General features: G+C 54.0%; 1 protein-coding gene across 12 annotated transcripts in view; it reads left to right on the top strand.

Moving 5' to 3' along the window:
- The window catches only part of PTK2 (protein tyrosine kinase 2), a 247,182-nt gene that overhangs the window by 212,249 nt on the left and 14,267 nt on the right, over positions 1 to 20,666 (top strand). For all 12 annotated transcript variants that reach the window (XM_059395226.1, XM_059395223.1, XM_059395224.1 and 9 more), the window contains 4 exons: positions 4,709 to 4,795; positions 7,744 to 7,881; positions 8,853 to 8,984; positions 20,281 to 20,343. In XM_059395226.1, coding sequence (XP_059251209.1) covers positions 4,709 to 4,795; positions 7,744 to 7,881; positions 8,853 to 8,984; positions 20,281 to 20,343 — 420 coding nt within the window. The remainder of the gene's footprint in view (positions 1 to 4,708; positions 4,796 to 7,743; positions 7,882 to 8,852; positions 8,985 to 20,280; positions 20,344 to 20,666) is intronic.

Here is a 20,666-nt window from a genome sequence, read left to right as displayed (position 1 = left end):
CGCGAGGGTGTAACAACCCTACTCCCCGGCGGTGTGGTGAAGGCCGCGGGAGGTCCTGCATCGGGGCCCTTGTGGGAGTGCGGGACGAGTCCGGGGCCACGTGCCTTTGCTGTGAGCGCCGCACCTTGCAGCACCCCCCACGCCGCAGAATGAAAGAACCTCGTGCTCTGTGTTCTCCTGTATCTCAGTCTGTGGCATGTTCAAGAACTTTCATTTGGCTAATTTCTAGAAACTAGTATGAGGTTAGGCTTTTCCTATTCTAGAATACAAAGACATTTTTTTCTGGTTTTGAGAATGTTTTCCAAGTGGCTGTTAAAAGGCTCTTCTCCGTAATCAGACATTGTTCTGCCTTTGAAAATGGGTCAGCAACCCCTTACCCACTGCCTGCTCGTGTAATCAGTTCTGTCGGAATGAATTGCATGCTTCGTGCGTTTCTTGTCTGTGGCTGGTCTGGGCCTGCGGCAGGGTCAGGCAGGCTGCACAGATTGAAACACTCGCTCTTTGACACTTGGAGGAGAAGGTCGACGACCTGTGGATTAAAGAGTTTTCATGGCTAGAAAATCATCTACACTAGTTAAATATACAGATGCCTGATGAATACAAACGAATACACAAATTATTCGGCTCCCTTGCCAGTCAGAATCTGGTCTGGATGTGGTTTTTCCCTTTTCTCGTGTTCCGTGGATGCAAACTCTGCTTTTACGGGACTGTATTTGACCCATCAACAAGCGGATCCCTTGTCTCCAGGGCGCTCACCCAGCGTTGCGTCCTGGCATTTCCTCCACCCCGTGGAGCAGGAGCTCTGGGGCCTCCTCAGGCTGTAGAGTGCCAGCTGTGCTGTCTTTGCACAACAAATTCCGCCTCAGTTTCTTGAGATCACGCAGGATCTTGGGCTTTTGAAAATGAGTGTTGTGTACTAATAAAGCTCCTAATGTAGCCTAATGAGATTTTAAAGTGAAATATTTTTCTCTCCCACATTCAAGATTCAAAATGAAAAGCTTCGTCTGCCTTCAGCTCAGGTTGTGATCCCAGGGTTCTGGGACGGAGCCCCACGTGGAATGCTGCGCTCAGCGGGGCCCTGCTCCTCCCTCTGCCACTCCTGCTGCTTGTGCGCTCGCTCTCTGTTTCTCAAATAAATAAAATCTTTTAAAAAAAAAAAAAAGTAAAATCTTAGTTATAAGACTTAATGGCAAAAGCATTATAACTACCATGCTAATTATTAAAAACATGTTCCCGATTTCTTCTTCGTACTCAAAACCAATTTTTTCCCACATGACAGTCTCCAGAGAAGTTTGCCCAGGAGCCTAGGTCACTTCATTGCTGCGAGCTGTCCTGCACATCCCCCAGCAGATCAGTGGAGAGCCTCTGGCTAAAAATATCCTTTTCAGCACTTTTCAAAGAAATGTGTTCCTTGGACCTCTGGGTCTTCAATTCCATCTCGAGGGCCGTGAGAGCAACATCCGTTTCATAATCATGTCCACGCGTCATGGGTCTCGTCCCTTCTGCTGACATTTGCAGGCCTGTTGCAGACGGCACGGCGGACGAAGCCGCAGTCACCGTGGCACACGCCTGGGCAGCGGGGCCACGCCGGGCTGGTCGGCACGGCGCTCTGCACCACCGTGCTCACGCAGGAAGGAGACGCCTGGGTGCTGAAGAGTGACCTCGATGAAGTGCTGTAATGTGGGAGGAGCAGCAAGTACCGGAAATACCGTGCTAGGCAGCTGAGGTGTGGAGGTAGCCGTGTTTCTCATGGAGAACCAGTTTTTCTCCAAAGTAGAGTGGGCAGACACTGATTGTGCAGAGTTGTGCATTTGGTAGATGTTTTCTCAAGAAAGAAGTGAGACTGTCATCGAGAACAACTGATGCCTTGTTGCCGGTGATAAAATTTGAGTTTTCAAGCAAAACTGAGAATTTTGAAAAATATCCATCACCATGACCTTGACAGCTCCCCCACTCTGAGACTTCTCTGATGAGTTCGGAGTGAGATCAACAGACGTGACTTTTCCATGCGTCTACTGACACGGGTCGGCGCGGTGAAGGTCTGCGTACCTCGGCAGCTCGCGTTTTCAGATGATCGCTGTGGGACGTCACAGAATCACCGCGCGTGGAAGGTCCATTCATGGTACAGGACAGAGTAACGGATCTAAACATCACAGATGACGACAGGGTTTTCAGATTCCACACTGCAAGTCACCTTTGAGATACCACCACTTTCTGAGTTGGAGCGTAATGTCAGAAACAGTGGCCACATCTGTGCCCGGAAGCTGCTCATCGACTCCTCACACTCCCATCCCCTCCGCTGCACGGCTGTGTGGGGCTGGATTCTCTCTGTGTGCTGCAGCGAGGCCGCACGGCAGGCCGTGCGGAAGCCGGTGGGAGAGCTGGCGGCCTTCTGCTAGGCCTGAGGAATTTCCATACATGTGGGACGCGTGCCACTCTGCTCACTGATTGTTTTTAACGTGTAATTAGTTTGTTACTTTTAAGTGTCTGTTTTCATTTTAATGATGTAAATATTGGTAGATCTGTTGCAGCCAAGCAAAAGCCCTTGGAGTCCTCAGTCATTTTTGAAAATACAAAGGGAGTTCCGAAAATAAAGGGTTTCAGAGTGGCTACCTCAGAAGCATTTCTCAGCCCTGACAGCAGCGGCACTGCACTTCTGTAAGAAGCGTTTCGTGATGTCCCACACTGGCCCTCCAGTGAAATACACAGGAAGTAAGATGACTTTGTAAATTCAGAATCCAGTTCTGCCCGGAGCCTGCTCAGTGCATGAGAAGCTAAGGCGCTGTGCACGCCCATGGGAGGCGCGCAGGTGGGATCACCGCACAGGACTGCTGAGGTGGCCGGATGCAGGGACACAGGACAGACGCCCAGCCCACAGCCACGATGGAGCTCGTGTGATGCGATTGTCTAGAACCACAAAAAGTCTTGGTAAAGCTCAAACAAGACAAAGTAATGTCATCTGTCAGTATACACAGGAGTTGCTCTTCCAGGGGCTTCAGTGAGAAACTATGCTGAGGGGCGCCTGGGGGGCCCAGTGGGTTAAGCCTCTGCCTTCGGCTCAGGTCATGATCTCAGGGTCCTGGGATCGAGCCCCGCATCGGGCTCTCTGCTCAGCAGGGAGCCTGCTTGTCCCTCTCTCTCTGCCTGCCTCTCTGCCTGCTTGTGATCTCTGTCTGTCAAATAAATAAATAAAATCTTAAAATATATATATATATAAAAATCTGAAGGTGGTCCCCTTGGTTTCATGGAACATACTTTGGAAATTGCCACCCTAGAACACAGGGTAAAGCCTATGACACCCCTTTGATGTCCCTTGCCTGTTTTCAGGTGTCCTGGGGACCCATGGTCCTATTTGGGTGAGTTTGGGGTGAGCCGTGTCTGGGCTGCCCAAGTGTCGGCCCAAGGGATGGGGGTGCGCTCCCAGCCTCGGAGATGGCGCAGGTCTGTGGTAGCGGAGCAAAAGCCGATGGAGGCAGCTGCGATCCGAGTCGGGGCCGGAGACGCACCCAGAGCAGGGGACTAGGGCACTATGTCAGGTGGCAGAAACCACAAGAGTTCAGGAAATCGCCACAGAAGACTCCAAGGATGGGCGGCGGGGACAGTGTGAGCAGACTGGGTACTGAGACTCCTCTCGGACACGCAGACTTGCTCAGGACTTCACTCCAAGCAGGCGTGTGTTTCTCCAGGACCGGGTGCGTCCGTTGGAAGAGCCGGGGTCTCCGAGGTGCTTCTTGCCTCCTCTGGGCTTGCTGGCTCCTCAGTCCATCTCCTTTTAGTCGGGTCTCCATTTGGCTGGAGAGTAGTGGGTTTGCACTCCGGTGAATCTGTCAGGCTTGGAAGATTTTGTGGGCTTCACTTCTATTTCACACTAAACCATTCTTCTGGTATGAACCTTAAATCCACGTAGGTCACAAACGGATGGAGAGTTTTAGGTTGGAGGTAACTTCCCGGTCCCTGTAGCTCAGCTCCCAGCTGATAGAAGCAGAAACCAGTTGGCTGCCTGGCTTGTCCCCAGTCCCACCGCCAGGAAGCCGCAGAGCCCACAGAGCCCACTGCTCCGAAAGCCTCCCGATTGGCTCTTCCTGGGTGCCCGAGCTGCTGCACATCTTGTTGGCCATCGATTGGCCCCCCCTCCTGTCTGCTCAAGTCCTTGCCCACTGTCGGTGTGGACTGTGTGTCGTGTTACTGTGGAGCTGCAAGAGGCTTTGTATATTCTGGTTACGACTCCCACACGTGACATGCACACACTTTGCTCCATTCTGTGGCCTCTCTCTGTCTTGGTGGTGCCATTTGTAGGACAGAAACTTTTAGTTTGGGTGCCTTTCTCATTCTCATTCTCAGTGACTGAGCTTTTGGGGTCCTGTCTATGAAACCATCGCCCACCCAGGCTTGCAGAGACGTGCCCGTTCTCCACGAGTTTACAGCCTCGCCTCTTTCGCTCAGCTCCCTGCTCCATCTTGAGTTAATCCGTGTGTGTGTTGTGGGGAAGGGGTCCAGCGCCGTGTTTTGATGGGGGGGTGCCCTGCCGTCCCGGACGTTTGTGGGAAAGACTGCGTCCCCGATCGAAGTGCCTGGATGCTCTTTATCATTCTTTACAGCTAAAGTCTTTTAGAGAAAAGTATCTTTTTCTGTTATTTGCAGTAAAACAGAGATTGGACAATATTTTCAAAGTACTCATTCCTGTGATGCTCTGTTGATGTGTTCACAGCCCAGCAGACCCGGTTACCCCAGTCCAAGGTCCAGCGAAGGATTTTACCCCAGTCCTCAGCACATGGTACAGACCAATCATTATCAGGTAGGCTCGTCCTTACGGACTAAGGCCTTGCCTTCTGTTCTGCAGGCTTGCGGGTGGGGAGGGACCCTGGAGATATTCTGTTCTTTCCTTCTGTAGATAGGACTGTGATTTGGCGAGCAGAAAGCTAAGAGAGTAATGCACCTTAGTGACCGTCTAAGTGGAGGCTGTGTCATCGGCCCCTCGGCCTTAAAGCAGCGCGGGCAGGTGCCCCCCCCCCACCCCATTTCTGTCCTCCGTTTGGGAGACATGTGGGGCGAAGAGGCAGTAATGAACAGGGTGGTGTTTCTGGAAGGCAAGAATAACATTCAAATCTACCTTAAAAATCAGACAAGATGCCGTATTGGCCAGGTGTGGACGGTGCCAGACTTGCAGGCAGGTATCTTATCAGACTAGACACGACCGTCCTTGAGAAAGAAGGACCAGAAGCAAAGTCAGTGATGTTTTGGCTTTGAGGGGAGTGTTTGCTTTTTGGAGGTATGATTTCCTTAGAGGAAATGCTCGCGTGTTCTGACAGCCGTGTACACACGTGTCCCCCACACCACACCAAGACAGAGCTTGTCTGTGGCCCTGGAGGGTCCCCTCCCCTCCTGTCAGTTGCCCGCTGCCCGCGCTCCGACTGGTCCCAGCTGTTGGTGTTGCGTGTTCTGGACTTGGAGATAAGCGATCGTCAGGGTGTCCTCTCGTGTGCTCAGCGGCTGGTACAGGTGTGACATCTGTGGTGACGTCCTGACGAGGGTGTCAGCAAGTCACAACTTTCTAATACTGAGGAGTGGTCAGGTGCATGTGTGTGTATGCCACGGATTGTGTCCCCATAGTCATGTTATTTGGAGAATCAGCCAGATCACTTCCAGGAAATAAATCGCTGCTTGTGATTTGTGTCAGCTGTGGCTCTCGTGAAGCCGTGCATTTGTGTCCTGAGCTGATGCTCGTCACCGGCTGACTCGGTGACCAGAACCAGCCTTGAGGGGGAAGCGCTTAACTGAGTGAGTGAGACAGAAAACAAGCCACAGGGAGTCCTTGGGCCCTTGTCCTGAGAGGGAGGAGCTGAAAGTTCCTTTAACTGCCGTCTCCTTTGACTGGAGGAGGAAAAAGGAGCAAAAAGAGAAGCAGGCTTACCGTGCCTCCTTCACGGGGTCACTGCGGGTCACATGAAAGCATTTTTATTCCTTTACGTGCCTCCCAGCTATGATTTAAATCCAGGCCTCTTAGATCGGTATGGACAAGCACCTCGCGGTTTAGGGTCCTGAGGAGAGCTTGCAGGCCGTTCTGCGCTAGAGACGCTGCAGTCGGGTCCGCGGCAGGCCCTTCACCTGCTCCGCGGCCTCCAGACCCCACTGTACCCGTTCTGAAGGGGGCCCAGGGGCATCACGCTGGGAACAAGCTCCCCAAGGTGACCTGCATGACTGAGAGCCCTGTTACGGGAGACACTGCTCTGAGCCCCACTTGCCCGGAGGAGGCATGAATCTCTGTGCCCCCAGACGTGTTTAGAGAAAGCAGAAGGCAGGCCTCCACGGGCCCTCAGCCCTCACCCAGGGCTCACTGGCCTGGGCCCCTTCCACCACCTGGGCTCTGATGCGTATCCGTGTGCGGCTGTTGGTCCCACCCCTCCGGAGCAGAAGCCCGTGAGGACAGTGGCTTGTCACTACTTCAAGTGCGCGGAACAGTGTGTAGAACAGAGTAAGGGTTCAGTGGCTGCATGAAGCATCTGTATTTTCAGCAGGCAGAGGAATGATTCCGCTCTCCCAGGCCCCAAGTTTCCGTATCTGGTAACTGAGAATGATTACAGGACGTCGCCTGGTGCTTTCGTGCTCCTTCTTAGCCGGAAATGCTCATTGATCCTTTCACAGGGTTGGCGTTCCATAGAAAGCTGTCGCAGGATACTTGAACGGTCTCTGTTGTGCAAGTTCCTAAAAGTTGTCTGGGGGTAGTGTAGCCCTTCTGACCAAAAACAGTAGTGATATGACATTTATGTTCAGTAGAATTTTTATTGAAAACTTTGATTCTAGTAAACTGTGAGGATCATCTGTACGTCTTACTCGAAAGTTTATTGATTATATATTGTCAGTGTGCAGTTTTGGTATAAACAGTGCCTAGAGACCGGACAAGTGCACAAAGTCTTTGTTGAAGAATGTGTTGGTGTTTGGAAATCCTGGATCTGGCTGTGCATTATCTTGTTAAAGAATTAACTAAGCACCCTGGCACCCCAGCACGAGCCCAGTGAGTTACGGAAACTGCTGATTCTGCCCCCCCCCCTCGTGACTGGGGGAGGAAGCCACCCAACGGAACTGCTTTCATTTCCTGTTGCCTTAGAGTATTTCTCCATCTGCACCTTCTGAGCATCTTTCTCCGCCGCGATGATCACGGCTGGAGCACGCCGCCTGCGTCTCTCGCCAGCCCGAGTTCATTAGTCAGGGGGCGCTCTAGAGCAGCGCCCACTGAGCCGCGTTTGTGGCCCCTGGTGCTGTGGCATCCCGGGTGCAGAGTTCCAAAGTAAATGATTTCTGACTTCCTAGTGTGTATCTGCACTACTTAATTACGCGGCCGCCGTGGATCACCTTTCTTTCGTGGAGAATCCATTTCCTCGCCTTTACCACCTTCCAGAGGCCCCTGCGTCCCTTGGCCTTGACCCTTCCCCCTTCAAAACTAGCAGTGCCCTATCCTCCGGCCACACTGCAGTAGCCTGTCTCCCCTTCTCCCCCTTGCGTGGGGAAGGAAGCCGCACATTAGGTCCACGCCGATGAGCCAGGGTCACCTCCCCATCTCTAGGCACCTAAGTTATAACCACCCATGGGAAGTCCCTCTGCCGTGTAAGCTCCCATAGCCACAGGCTCCAGGGATCTACACGTGGACATCTGTGGGCACCACTGTCCTGTTGGCGCGGTGTTCTCTGTCATCTGAGTCTCTCCCTTGTACATGGAAAGCATGACTGTGCTGCCCAACATTCACAGGTCTCTGGCTATCCTGGATCCCATGGGGTCACGGCCATGGCTGGCAGCATCTACCCGGGCCAGGCATCTCTCTTGGACCAGACGGACTCCTGGAATCACAGAGCGCAGGAGATATCAATGTGGCAGCCCAGCGTGGAGGTAACCTGCATGTTTTTGGGCTTCTGTTGTTAGCTGATGAAGCTTTGCCTATAGTATTTTTTATTTCTGAATCCTAGGAGTTACTCGTTTTGATGACCAAATTCTAAATATAAGGCGCTACATCTCGAATTGTTCCCGGTTCTGTGAATCCTTTTTACTGAAACAGAGACGCCACCATCATCAGCCCACCCGCCTGCAAGGCCGCGCACGGGACCGCACATTGTTAGCGCATGCGCGCAGCAGTTCTCGGGAAGGAGAGAGGGACAGTCTCCCGCTCTGGGGGCCATTTTCACCCCTACCAGATTTGCCTGGTGCACCGAGAACCCCTCCCGTAGCCGTTAATGTTGTTTCTTTGACTCCCGGAGCACCTGTAGTCTGCCACCCATGCCCTTGACCTTGGGGTGAGCACATCTGACACTTGCTCTGTGCTCCGTGGCGTGTGTGGGCTGAGCTTAATCTTCCTTCTGTTCTGGCCCAGACTGTGTTCAGTTCTTCACGGCAGCTGGCGGTGCCTTCTCCGCACAGACCTGGGATCCCTTCTTTCTTTTTAAAGATTTGCATCCATTCTTTTTAGAGAGAGAGAGAGAATGCATGCACACCAGTGGGGGCCTGATGCGGGGCTGGATCCCAGGACCCCGAGACCACAGCACAGTCCAAAGTCAGCTGCTTAGCCCACCGAGCCACCCAGGGGCCCTGGATTCTTTCTCGAGAATAAATCCCACAAGCGGAGCTGTGAGCCGAGGGACTCGGACTTGTTAGAGGTGCTTGGCCGCGGCTCTCTCGCAGCCTTCGGGCGAGTCGCTCCGCTGAGCAGGTCTGAGAGACCCTGTTTCCACCACGCTTGCTGTTTTGCTGTTCAGTTTTTTGTTTGTTTGTTTGTTTGTTTGTTTGTTTTTGGAAAAGCACAGGAAACAGTAAGGGCATCTGAGGTAGCCTGAGAATGATGCACTCTTTTATCATCCGCCCCCCAGGACTCGGCGGCGCTGGACCTGCGCGGGATCGGGCACGTGTTGCCGACCCACCTGATGGAGGAGCGGCTGATCCGGCAGCAGCAGGAGATGGAGGAAGATCAGCGCTGGCTGGAAAAGGAGGAGAGGTTTCTGGTAATTGTGTTCCTAGTGATTGGGGCGTCTTCCGCTTGGGGAGTTCTGCCAGCATCTGCATACTACAGATGATGGGCAAAGCTGGTCTTTTTCAGAACAGGACACAGCCTTTTCCATCCGGTCCCAAACACACGTGATCCTAGGTTATTGGCTTTTCTGGGATTTTTTTCTGGCCAGATTTCTAAGATTTGAGTCGGCGCATCACAGGCTCAGAGGTGTGACATCTCTGTGGCTGTCGCAGAAGCAGCTCCCCCACAAGTGTCCGCTGGCATCTCGTTCCTGCAGCACGTGGAGCCAGGCGTCCGGGCACCAAGCCCTCTTTCACAGCATTCCCTGTCCTGTGGTCCGACAGGCGCCTCCCCCACGCGCATCTGGCGGCCCCCGTCCACACCTGCTCTGAAGTCTCCTGCAGCAGAGGAAGTGGTGAGGCAGAGCGGTCTCTATGTGTCGCCTGACACGAGGGCCCTTCGGACTCCTGCGCCCTCAGCCTCAGAGCGCACGCCCCTGTCAGCCCGCATGGCTAGATCAGTCTTCCTGGAGTGGCCTGAGAAGGATGACGGGACAGAGCCGGGACACCCACCGTTGCCACAATTTCAGGAATCATTACCTTTCCTTGGGTCGTCCACAGCCGCTCGCCTATGCTTTGGTTCAGTAAACTTCCCCGAGGACGCGTCTGTGTCCAGCTGTGCACTGAGGGACCAGATCAAGGGTGGGGGACGGTTCTCAGATCGCGCACAGCCTTCCAGGCACGGACACACTGAAAGCAGCAGTGAACGGCGTTAGGCCGCAGCAGTTTTGACCTGCACCGTTCATCAACGTGCGACCCTGATTTCATCCTGTGTGTGTGGCTCTCATTTTTTTTTTAATTGTGGAGAATTAACCACGCAGGCTCAGGGAAGCCTGTTTTCACTCTCAGGGAGGCCAGTGGCCTCCACAGAGTGTGCTGGGCTCAGTGCACAAGCTTCTGGGCTCTGCACACGGGAGCGTGCAGCATGCCAAGAGGCCTGCAGACGGCACAGGTGCCCCCCGCTCCGTGACCGCCAGGCAGGACTAGTGCTCGCGTCCTCGGCACACACCTGCTCACATCTGAACACCTCAATCCTAGCTGACGTCTGCCACGGTGCCGGTCACTGTCCGACGTATTTGTCATAAGTGAAGTCAGCTTGTCCGCACGGCCACCCCACAAGGAGGAGAGGGGTCGGGAGTTCTATACCCGCAATTCTTGAAGGTTTTTTGCTTCAGAATTCAATATTTTTTTTACTTTAGAAAACCGGCCTAGTGTGGTGTGCACGCCACGGGCGAGGTCATGTTCTAGGAGCGTCCCAGAGGAAGAGCGGCGGTGTTCCTGCAGCAAAGCACGAACGCTCGTATGCACGGGTGTAAATGCAGACGTCACCTCAGCTCGGCTGCGTTCTGCCATGAGAGTCACTGGCTTCAAATGCAAGATCAAATAAAAATTAAACTAAACTAAATTAAATTTTTGATCACTGGTGCTCTGTAAATTTTGGAGACAAGGATAAAAAGGAGTGTGCCCAGTCCGTGTCACCCTCACTGCAGGACAGAGAGGATTCCCGCCGTCGCCCAGCTAGCGTGTGACAGAGCCCGGAGCAGCCTGGGGACCTGCGCAGGGTCCGTCCTGGCTGCCGCAGCGTCCACGCCCTCGAGGTGCGAGGCAGCATCATGCGGGGGTACTCGCGTCCTCCCCACAGCAGGGTCTGAAGTGTGGCCAGCCACTCTGAGGGACTGCCTTTCGAACAGAAGTTTCAAACTCTCGAGAGTCTCCGTGACTGAAATCGAAGCTGACGGCAACGCAGGGCAAGCTGCGGACGGAGGTGCTTGTCCCCACAGGAGTCTGACAGGTTGGCCCGGAGCCGCTCTGGACCGCCCAAATGCCTGGCCTCTGGCCCCTCTCGGACATTCGTCCGAGACAGCCTGTTGCCTGCACAGACATGGGATTTCGAAAGTCGGTATTTCCCGATTCTCCAGACCGGATCGGAGGTATCTGAATACCGTCGCCTTGTGTACGACCGACTACGCGTGACCCGAGCGCTGTCTCCGAGCCGTGGCCGACCGGCCTGCACTGCTCATCTGCTGGGGTACTGCACGCAGCAAGGGGTCAAGGGCGGTGCCAGTGGCCAGATCGGTCGAGCCACGGCTGAAGGAGCCATTGGAATCTGCAGGGAAGACAAGTCCAGGGAGGACCACTGGCAGAGGATGAGCCTGACTAACGGCGTGGGTCAGGAGACTATTCTCAGAAATCCCCACCCGCTCTCACGGACCAGAGCCGTGGGACGCAGCTCCTGAGCTCAGTGCCGACCCCGTCTTCTGAGTGGTTTCGGGGCCCGGATGGCTCGCTGGGGGGCTTTCTCTTGTCGTGGACATGGTTTCCATGCAGTGCACGAACAGGCCTGGATCGGGTATGGTTCGGTGCCTTTGGTAAATGTGTGAGTCCGGGGACCCCACGCCCACGCACAGGACGTTTCCAAGCCCCCACACAGCTTGCAGATGGTGTTCGAAGTCTGTTCGCGAAGCTGCGTGGAGGGGCCCCCGGGGCTCTGGTGCGCGCCGCACCTTGCCTGCGGGATGGCCTGGGCACTGTGGCGCCCCAGTGGGCATGTCTCCGGAGCTCAGGACCTTGCCCAGGGTTTGTCCCGGCCTCCTTTACTGCTCACCGTGTTTTTTAAGTGCGCGTCTCCCTTCCCTGCCGGATGCCTGCCTGGCTCTAGTGCAGTCGCCTTCACTGAGCACGGTGGTCATGTGCTCTCTGCGCATATGCGGGTGATTTCTAGACCCTGCTCTTCTGTTTTCCAGTATCCAGCACATGAACTCGGATTTCCTCGGATTTTCTGTTGCTTTTCGCCCCATTTTGAGGCATAAGTGATCTACTTGTGACTTTTTAAAAAGCATTTCCTTTCTTCATTTTCAGTGTTCGTACATACCTCGTAACATCGTGTTCCTATTCTGAAGTTTCTCTCGCAGACTTTCATACTGAATAGGTCCTCACCTGCTTTCATTTTTAAAGATGTTGTCTGTAATACCTTTTCTGTTAGGTATTTTAGAGTTTGCGGAGGGGTTTTTTGTTTGTTTTTTAAGAATAACTCGTGAGGACATTGACATGATGAATAATGTGTGACATTTTGCTTGAGTTTGGGCCAATCCCTCATTCCAGAGTCAGTCCCTACTTAAGGCATAATTGGTCATTCTTTTAAGGTCGTGGCGTGTGTCACTGTTTCCCATTAGAATTTAGTATTGCTCTCCGTAAGTGAGAATGACTTCCCTGTTGTCATTGTGGCTTCAAGATCAAATCGGTACTGGGGTCACAGGGCGGTCGGATAGTCCGGACCCTGTCCTTGATTCGGGTGTTCGCAAGGTAGGCCTTGTAGGTGGTAGGTCTGAGGGCAAGTGTGTACTTGAGACGGGGGCCTCCTCCGAGCGGGAGTACCAGGCAGAGCCCCGACTGTGACAGAGAGGACTGGGCACGGGAGGGGAGGCCCAGCACATGCAGCCTTTGGGGAGGGCTGAGTAGCTGGAGGACCCAGCAAGGGTCAGTCCAGGGACATCTGGGGAAGACATTCCAGGAAGCCAGCATGCCTAGCACATGGGCCCGAGGACACCTGAGCACAGAAGGACCACCGCGGCACACGGAGAGGGACAGACAACACAGGACGCCTTAGGCCATGGCAGGTTGGGGGAGCCAGGGGCCAGCACGTGGGAGGTAGCAGGAAAACAGTGAGCACACTGCGTGTTGGCACTCCATGTGATCACTCCTGGCTTGGACTCTCGTTTTCAGGAAGGCGTTACTAGAAAGAATCCAGACTGCAGAGTCAGCCAAATGAGAATTAAAAATCCTAGTTATTAACGACCCCTTAAAAATTGTTTAATCTCTCTGCTTGCATTTAGTAATCTGCTCATCTGTAGCATAGTTACCTTCTCTAGAGAGCGCAGGTAGTAGGTTCTCCCGGGGCTGGGTCGAGGATTAGGATGCGTAGCTCGTACTCAGGTGGGCAAGGAGGGAACTCACGGTTCTTCCTCCAAGGGCCGTCTCTGCCTCCCAGCTTGTTTTCCAGCGCCGGTGCGAGTGGCGCTGCTGAGACTCCAAACTCCTAGATCCTGTCCCGCATCCTGCGGAGTTCCCAAAGACCATCCCGGAGTGCCCTCCAGCCGCTCCGGACCGAAAACTAACATAACAGACTCAGTGAGAGAGTGAGCCGCTTTCAGGGGTTCTGCAAGGAAGCATCGCTTCTATTAGATTTGCTGGTTGTTACACATAAGCCATAATTCCTTTTTGCTGGTAGAAGAGCTCCCATCAGAGGCTTATTTTTAGCAGCTAGGCAGCAAGGCCTCTGCTTTGGCCAGACCTGCACGTACTCCCAGGATGTGGAGTCTGGGGGCAAGAGGCAGCCTGTCAGTGAGGAAGGGTGAGTTTCTGGGTTTTTTCCTAAACCACTGTAGACGTGATATCCTCGTAAAACAAGGGGCAATTAGTAGAAAAAAGTTTTTTTTTTTTTTTTAAGAAATTTTTTTTAAACATATGTGAAATATGAGCCAGATTGTTTTTATGAACTCCACCAGGCCTAAGAATTACTATTTCAAGTTGCTCTAGAACTTTCTAAAGACGCTTGCCTTCTGTTTGTCTCATTATGACCTGGTGACACACTGTCCCTGACGCTCAGTAGTCCTCAGGCCGCGCTGGGCATATCACCACCGCTCCCTTCCACAGGGTAAGCTTCTGCACCCTGCCAGAGGGCCTGAGGATTTGTTGGGAAAATTATCTTCCAAGTTACTTTGTCAGAAATATTGTCCAGATTTTTTCTAGTAGTTGAGACTCAGCTGCTGTCGATCTAACCTCCCATTGTTAGGACTCAGCACTGAGTGTGGGGACTGCTCTTAGTTCTGGCGGCTACCTTTTCTTGAGTGCTCTGGGGAGTCGGTACGTCCCCACGTGTCCCCATGCTCGCGCTTGCCCAAGGCCACACGGCTCTGACCTACGGCTCTTATTCCTTGTGCTGGACCCGCTCCCCGACCCGCTCGTGAACTCTCTGAGATGGCTGTGTGCCAGCGAGCCCCCCGCCTCACGGGCTGTCCCACACTGGCTGGCCCCTCAGTCTGTTCAGAGCATATGCCTTCGCATCGGGCCCTGCTGCCAGACAGACTTGGGTCCCCGTTTATCTTCCTTCCAGTGTGCACAGTAGTTGAACGTGGCACGGTGCGCAAGACAGGATTTTTTTTTTTTTTAAGATTTTATTTATTTATTTGACAGAGAGAGATCACAAGTAGGCAGAGAGTCAGGCAGAGAGAGAGAGGAGGAAGCAGGCTCCCCGCCAAGCAGAGAGCCCGATGCGGGGCTCCATCCCAGGACCCTGAGATCACAACCCGAGCCGAAGGCAGTGGCTTAACCCACTGAGCCACCCAGGCGCCCCGCAAGACAGGATTTAATGTTAACGTGAGAAAGTCCTCTCTATGTAAAGCCTGCAGTGTGGTCTGGAAAAGGAAATGAGTGTTTAAGCTGTTTCTCCTGTCACACAGACCCAGTCAGTCTGAATGATGATGAGTGCCAGGACAGGGCACTCGTGGGGGGGGGGGGGCAAGGACAGGGTCACAAGACCGCCTCTGGCCCGCTTCTCCTGAGCCAGGCCGCATCCCTCCTGTGTTCCTTGCATCGGCCACATTGAAGGAGAAGAGACTTTGGAAAGCCTCACGTTTGAAGTTTCTAGAGGGATGGCCGTGAGCGTAGAGCCCACACCGCGACTGTGGGCTGCCATGTCCCCAGAACCTGAAACAGAGCCTTCAGCCCTCACCGGCTGCCCACGGCGACGTGGTGCACATGCCACACAACACAGAGCTCACAGCGCTGCTGCTCTTCGGTACCAGGAGCTGGAAATAACCCACCTGCCCGTTCCCACAGACTCGATCAGTGACACAGTGGCTACCGCACGACAGTGAAACTGGGAAAACCCCAACACACATCCGCAGGGAGGGGCTCACAGAGATAATGTCCACCAGAGACACGAGGCACAGGGCCGTGCACATGACGCAGTTCACTCGTGTGAGCTCTCTGGGGTGCGGCCGGATCGGTCCCCTCCTGTGGCGGAGTCGGGTCTCAGCTCAAGCCCGCTGCGTGCGTTCGCGGTGTTGAGTGGGCGCACGCATCTCTAAGAGTGCACGGAGCTCGTACACGCGGGATTTGTGCACTTGGCTGTGCACGTTATACCTGAGCTAAGGAAGGGAGGGAGAGGGCCTGCCTAATGCGGGGGGGGGCCGCCCCCGGCAGCCTCAGACATTCTCGCCGTTTGTGCTCTATTTGGGTAAGATTTTGGTATCAGTTTCCTCTTCTCATATTGCTATCTCCAAATCTAGAATATTGTAAGAGGGAACAGGAAGGTTTCGTTTCACCAGGAGCGGCACCAGTAACGGATCCGCTTCTCTCAGACGGGCTGAGTCTGGCTCCCTGAGTCCCCCGAGCTGGCACTCGTCTCTCAGGCTGTGTCGTCCATGTGAGGAAAAGGCTTGGATATTTCTGCTCCCAGCACACAAGTGGACTTTATAGAGACAGGCTTTCTCATTTTAAAATCGAAGTCCTGTCCTGGGGAAAGTTTTAACATGAGGGAGTTACTGTGAGTCGGAAAAATAAGTCATCTCATATGGTTTCTGTGGAAATAGATAATTCATGTAAATGCACGCAACACAGCACCTAATTCTGTGACGGTAAATGTCATTTGCTTTTGTTTAAGTAAAAAAGTAAAGTACTTCCTCCAGTTCAGGGTGCCTGGCTGACTCATTCAGAAGAACGTACTTGATCTCTGGGTCATGGGGTTAAGCCCCACATTGAGTGTAGAGCTTCCTTAAATAAACAAACAAACTTTTAAAAATATCTATTTCTGGAGCACCTGGGTGGCTCAGTGGGTTAAAGCCTCTGCCTTCGGCTCAGGTCATGATTCTGGGGTCCTGGGATCGAGCCCCACATCGGGCTCTCTGCTCCGCGGGGAGCCTGCTTCCTCCTCTCCCTCTGCCTGCCTCTCTGCCCACTCGTGATCTCTGTCAAATAAATAAATTATATCTTTAATATATATATATATATTCCTACAGTTACGAGTACTCGCTAACTAGCTGTTACCTGACGACACACCTCACGTTGCCTCAGACAGCTACGGCTGTTCCTCATTTTATCACAGACGTTGTGTTCTTTCTGTGCTGAAAGTTTGTGGCAAACCCTGCGCTGAGCAAGTCTGTTGGTGCCATTTTCCCCACAGCATTTGCTCTCTTCATGTCTCGTGTCATATGGTGGTGGTTCTCATGGTGCTTTAGACGTTCTCATCGTCACTAGATTTCTGGGATGATCCCCAATCTGTGGTCTTTGAGTACAAGTGTAGTTGCCGCGCATGAGCCGCGCCCACAGGAGCTGGAGAACTTCGTAAACACGGTCTCTGTGCGGCCGCTCCGCGACCGGCCAGCCCCGCGACCGGCCAGCCCCGCATCTCTCTCGCCCTCTCCTCGGATAGCCCTGTTCCCTGACACAACAACACAGAGATTAGGCAGTTAATAATCCCACAGGCACCCTTCTGTTGAGGTGAAAGGAAAAGTCCCACATCCCACTTTAAATCGGAAAGCTAGAAACGATCAAGCGTCGTGAGAAGGCCGATGGGGACCCAGACAGGCGGAAGGCGAGGCCTCCTGCACCCACAGCGACATCGTGAACGCAAGAAGTTCTGGAAGGAAATCACACGAGCTTCTCCGGGATACACAGCTGGTAAGAAAGCAAAACGGCCTTCTTGCCGACGTGGAGAGCGTGGTTCTGGTCTGGATAGAAGATCCCAGCGGGAACCGCTTTCTCTCAAGCCAGAGCCTCACCCAGAGCAAGGCCTGCACGCTCTTCAGTTCCGGGTCGGCTGGGAGAGGTGAGGAAGCCTCGGGAGAGCAGCCGGAAGCCGGCAGCGGTCCCTGAGGCTGCAGGAAGGGGTCGTCTCCAGACCGTCCCCGTGCAGAACCGAACGGCAGTGCCGACGTCAGAGCCGCCGTGGTTCTCCAGAAGATCGAGCTCAGGTCACTCACGAAGGCGGCTGCGCCAAGCAACAGGTGTCCCGTGTAGATGAACAGGTGTCCCTTGTACGGGGAGGAGACGCCATCTAGGACATCGGCAGCTGGAGAGAAGTCGGTGGCTGGCTTTAAAGCCTCAAAAGACAGGCTGACCCCTGGTTAGGGGCTCCCGCAGCTAGTGAGGGTAAGATGAGGCCGGTGCCCACGGGCCATTCTGGAAGTCCTAGGCCCTGCAGAATCATGTGGAATCTTTCTGCCTGAGCTCTATCAATGGAGTGGGAGAGGCTGCGCAACTGCTGTCTGCTTACAGCAGGACTCACTGAATGTTTTAAGCGCACTCTTGAGACCTCCTGCCCGGAAGAAAAGATTCGTTTTGAAATAGGACCGCTCACTGGCAGTGTACCTGGTCACCAGGAGCTCTGATGGGGACGGCCGTGGAGGTTTAGGTGGATCTGTGGCCAGGAGATCAAGGAGTAGCATCCACGGTCAAGTCGTCTTATTTAAGACGGTGATAGCGGCCATGGGTAGGGAGTCCTCCGACGGAGCTGGGTGAGCAAGCTGAAAACCTTCTGGAAAGGACGCATCGTCCTAGATGTCGTGAAGAATTTGTGGTTCATGGGAAGAGGCCAAAATGTGAACAGAGACAGGAGTTTGGAGGAAGGGGATCACCCCCGTGGATGGTGGAGGGGCTCAGGACGTCCACGGAGGGCGTCCCTGCAGACATGGGGCCAGCAGCAGGAGAACCAGAGCCCTAAGCAGAGTCAGGACGCGGGACCGCACTGCCAAAATCTCTGGCTCGAACGCACGGCTGAGGAGGTGCCACACAGGGAGGAGCGGAAAACGCGCTTCCCAGAGATGGAGGCTATGAAGACGGGGAAAGACAACAGAGGATCTAGAACATTCCATGGCCCGAGTCGGCACGGCGGCAGCCAGGTTTGAGAGGACAGACGCCGGCTTTGGAGGCAGCGTCTGTGGGTGAGATGCCGTCAGCGTCACAGGCTGTGGAGAAACCGTGAGAGGAAGGGGCGGGCAGTGATGCGGTTGGTATGTTTTAGCAACATACCAACAGCAACAAAGTATCTTATAATTCAAGTATGTACATGGTGGGGGGTATAGCTCAGTGGTAGAGCATTTGACTGCAAGTATGTACATGGTGTTTCAGACCTAACGCTGCTGCAGGCTTAATCCGCCAGAGCGTGGTGTAGACACAGCTTGGATCACCGCCTGGAGACCGCACAGACCATCTTCTGCGATACCTGCTTTCCCTCGGCGGCAGGAGCCCCGCGCTGTAGCCCCACCATGTGCCTGTAGTTCTGCCTTCTGAGCCGGGAGTTCCTCGTCTGTGAAACATCTTGTCTCCCTTGCATTTTGACTGCGGCATTCCTTGAGCAAGTCCTTACTGAATGTCCGGTACGCATGTGACTGTCCCAAGCACATACTTAATCTTTATAGTACTGTACAAGGCAACTACGCCTTTTCCAGCTGAGAAATGATGGGTTTGGAGAGGTTGGATGCCTTGTCCAAGGGGCATGGCCCCTGTTCACGGTCAGTCGTGCAGGGACTGCATTTCCTCCCCCCTGCGTGTCCTGTTCCTACCCGGTCACAGAGAGAGTGGGGGAAGCCGGCAGCCCATAGCCTCCGTCCTCCCGGGGCCTGGCATCCGGGGTGAAGAAGCAGAAGTGTTCTAATGTGGAGGAACGGAGCGCAGATCTAGACAGTATTTTGTTTCTTGAACTGTTTTCAATGGCAGTGCAGCGGTGCAGGCCCAGAGGGAGCCTCTGGACAGCGGTAACGCCAGACAGCGCGCCCGCTGGGCAGCTCGAGCCGGGATTTGTCAGATGCTCGAACCCTCTGACTCAGAAATTCCATCCTTAGAAACCTGTGCTAGGGAAATAGTCAGGGACGTCGTCAAACATTGCCGCACAGAGGTCTGCATCCACAACCTAGTTACACAGTCAAAATGTTGAAAAGGGCCGTGGCATTCAGCAGACAGAATGGTTTCCTTCACATGACTCTCTCTGCGGTGCCTGCTTGGTCTGTAGTATTCATTCGTCTAATCCTCCCATGGGGCCCAGGCAGCGGCTACCACGACTGCGCTGTTTCGAAGCGGAAAAAACTAAGGCCCAGGTCACTTCGCTTTGAAAGGGCCGGAGCCTGAGCCACCCCCAGGCTGCCTGACGCCAGAGCCTGTTCACCTCACTGTCCATTTCCGTGTGTGACAACCCTCACGTTGGGGGGGGGGGGGGGGGGTACTGCAGCTTATTAACCTGGTTTGACCAATTTCCACTATATAATGTTACATAAAGGATAGAAAATTCTATGGCATGTCTTCATTTCTGTAAACAGACATTTGTAAGAAGGCAGATAAAGCTCATTTCTTTCTCAGCACTTCCCCCCACCCCACTACACCGCCACACACCAACGCTTATGGGTTCTGTCCTCTGTGCTCAGTGCCGGGCCCTTGCAGGTGTAGGGTGGACAGGACAGATCAGACATGGAAACGTTCTCTGTCGAATGGGGGAAGTGATTACTGCGGGATTCCTGCCACAGAGAGGATCTCTGTAAGATTCAGCAGACTGGCAGAGACCAAGAAAGGAGCCATCCTGTCTGGAGAGGCCTTGGGAAGTGCCCCCCAAGAAGGGGTCTGGGGCCGGACCACATGGGCAAAGGGGAGGCAGGAGTCTGCGTGGCCATGGAGCGGGTGTCGGGCGGGCGGGAGGCCACCACACATCCTGGGCTTCAGGAGGAGTGGACCTAACACACGCTATACCATGACGGCATGTAACCACCTTGCTCTGTTGGGGGGTTCGTGAAATTCGCGTACTCTTATTCGTGGTAGATCCAGCTTTATCCGCGCGGTTTCTGAATCGTGGCTGCGGTGGGCGGGGAAAGGAAGTGGGCGTGACTGGACTCCGCTGTGAGGACAGACGAGCCACGCTCTGCCAGGAAGCGGCGCCCGGGGCGGAGGTCTCTCTGTCCAGGAGAAACCCCGTGCGGCGCTAGGAGGAGCGGAGAAGACAGGCTTTCCCGGGCTGCGTGCAGCCGCAGAGCCCTCCTCTTCGCTCTGCACATGTGGCTTTGCCAGGATGACTAACCTGGGTTTGGCATCACGGGGTTGGAGGATTTTTCTGAAACTGGGGAACTTTCAACCGTGCTTATTCAGGGGACGATGATGTTGTTTGCGAAAGGAACCGAATACAGAATATGTCCGTGATTCTCCAACCAGGAATGAAACTGTCTGGTTTTGTTTCCTCTGCTTTAGAAACCCGACGTCCGGCTCTCTCGAGGCAGTATTGACAGGGAGGACGGAAGCCTCCAGGGCCCGGTAAGCAGCGGTCGAGTTCTTGCCAGGATGGACGGGGGCATCGCTTTGTGTATACGATACCCACTCTCACTCACCTTCATAGCCTGGAACACATGAATCCGTTCTTTAAGTAAAGCGAACATTTTGGCCCAGATGGCTGGAAGCTGTTGTGCACAGCCCAGTGCGACGCTCCCCAGGCTCTGTGCTCTCCAGAAACCGGTGTGCGTGCTGCTAGCGTGTGTAAGCTGTCCTTCGCTACATGTTTGTACTCCTAGTGTGTGCTGATATGTTTCCATGGTCACAGGATACTTGCGTAGGATTTTTTTTTCCTACGTGTGTTGTAG

Source organism: Mustela nigripes, chromosome 3, assembly GCF_022355385.1.
Source record: "Mustela nigripes isolate SB6536 chromosome 3, MUSNIG.SB6536, whole genome shotgun sequence".
Lineage (NCBI taxonomy): Eukaryota > Metazoa > Chordata > Mammalia > Carnivora > Mustelidae > Mustela > Mustela nigripes.
Note: the sequence above shows the minus strand (reverse complement) of the source record. Positions and strands in the feature narration are given on the sequence as shown.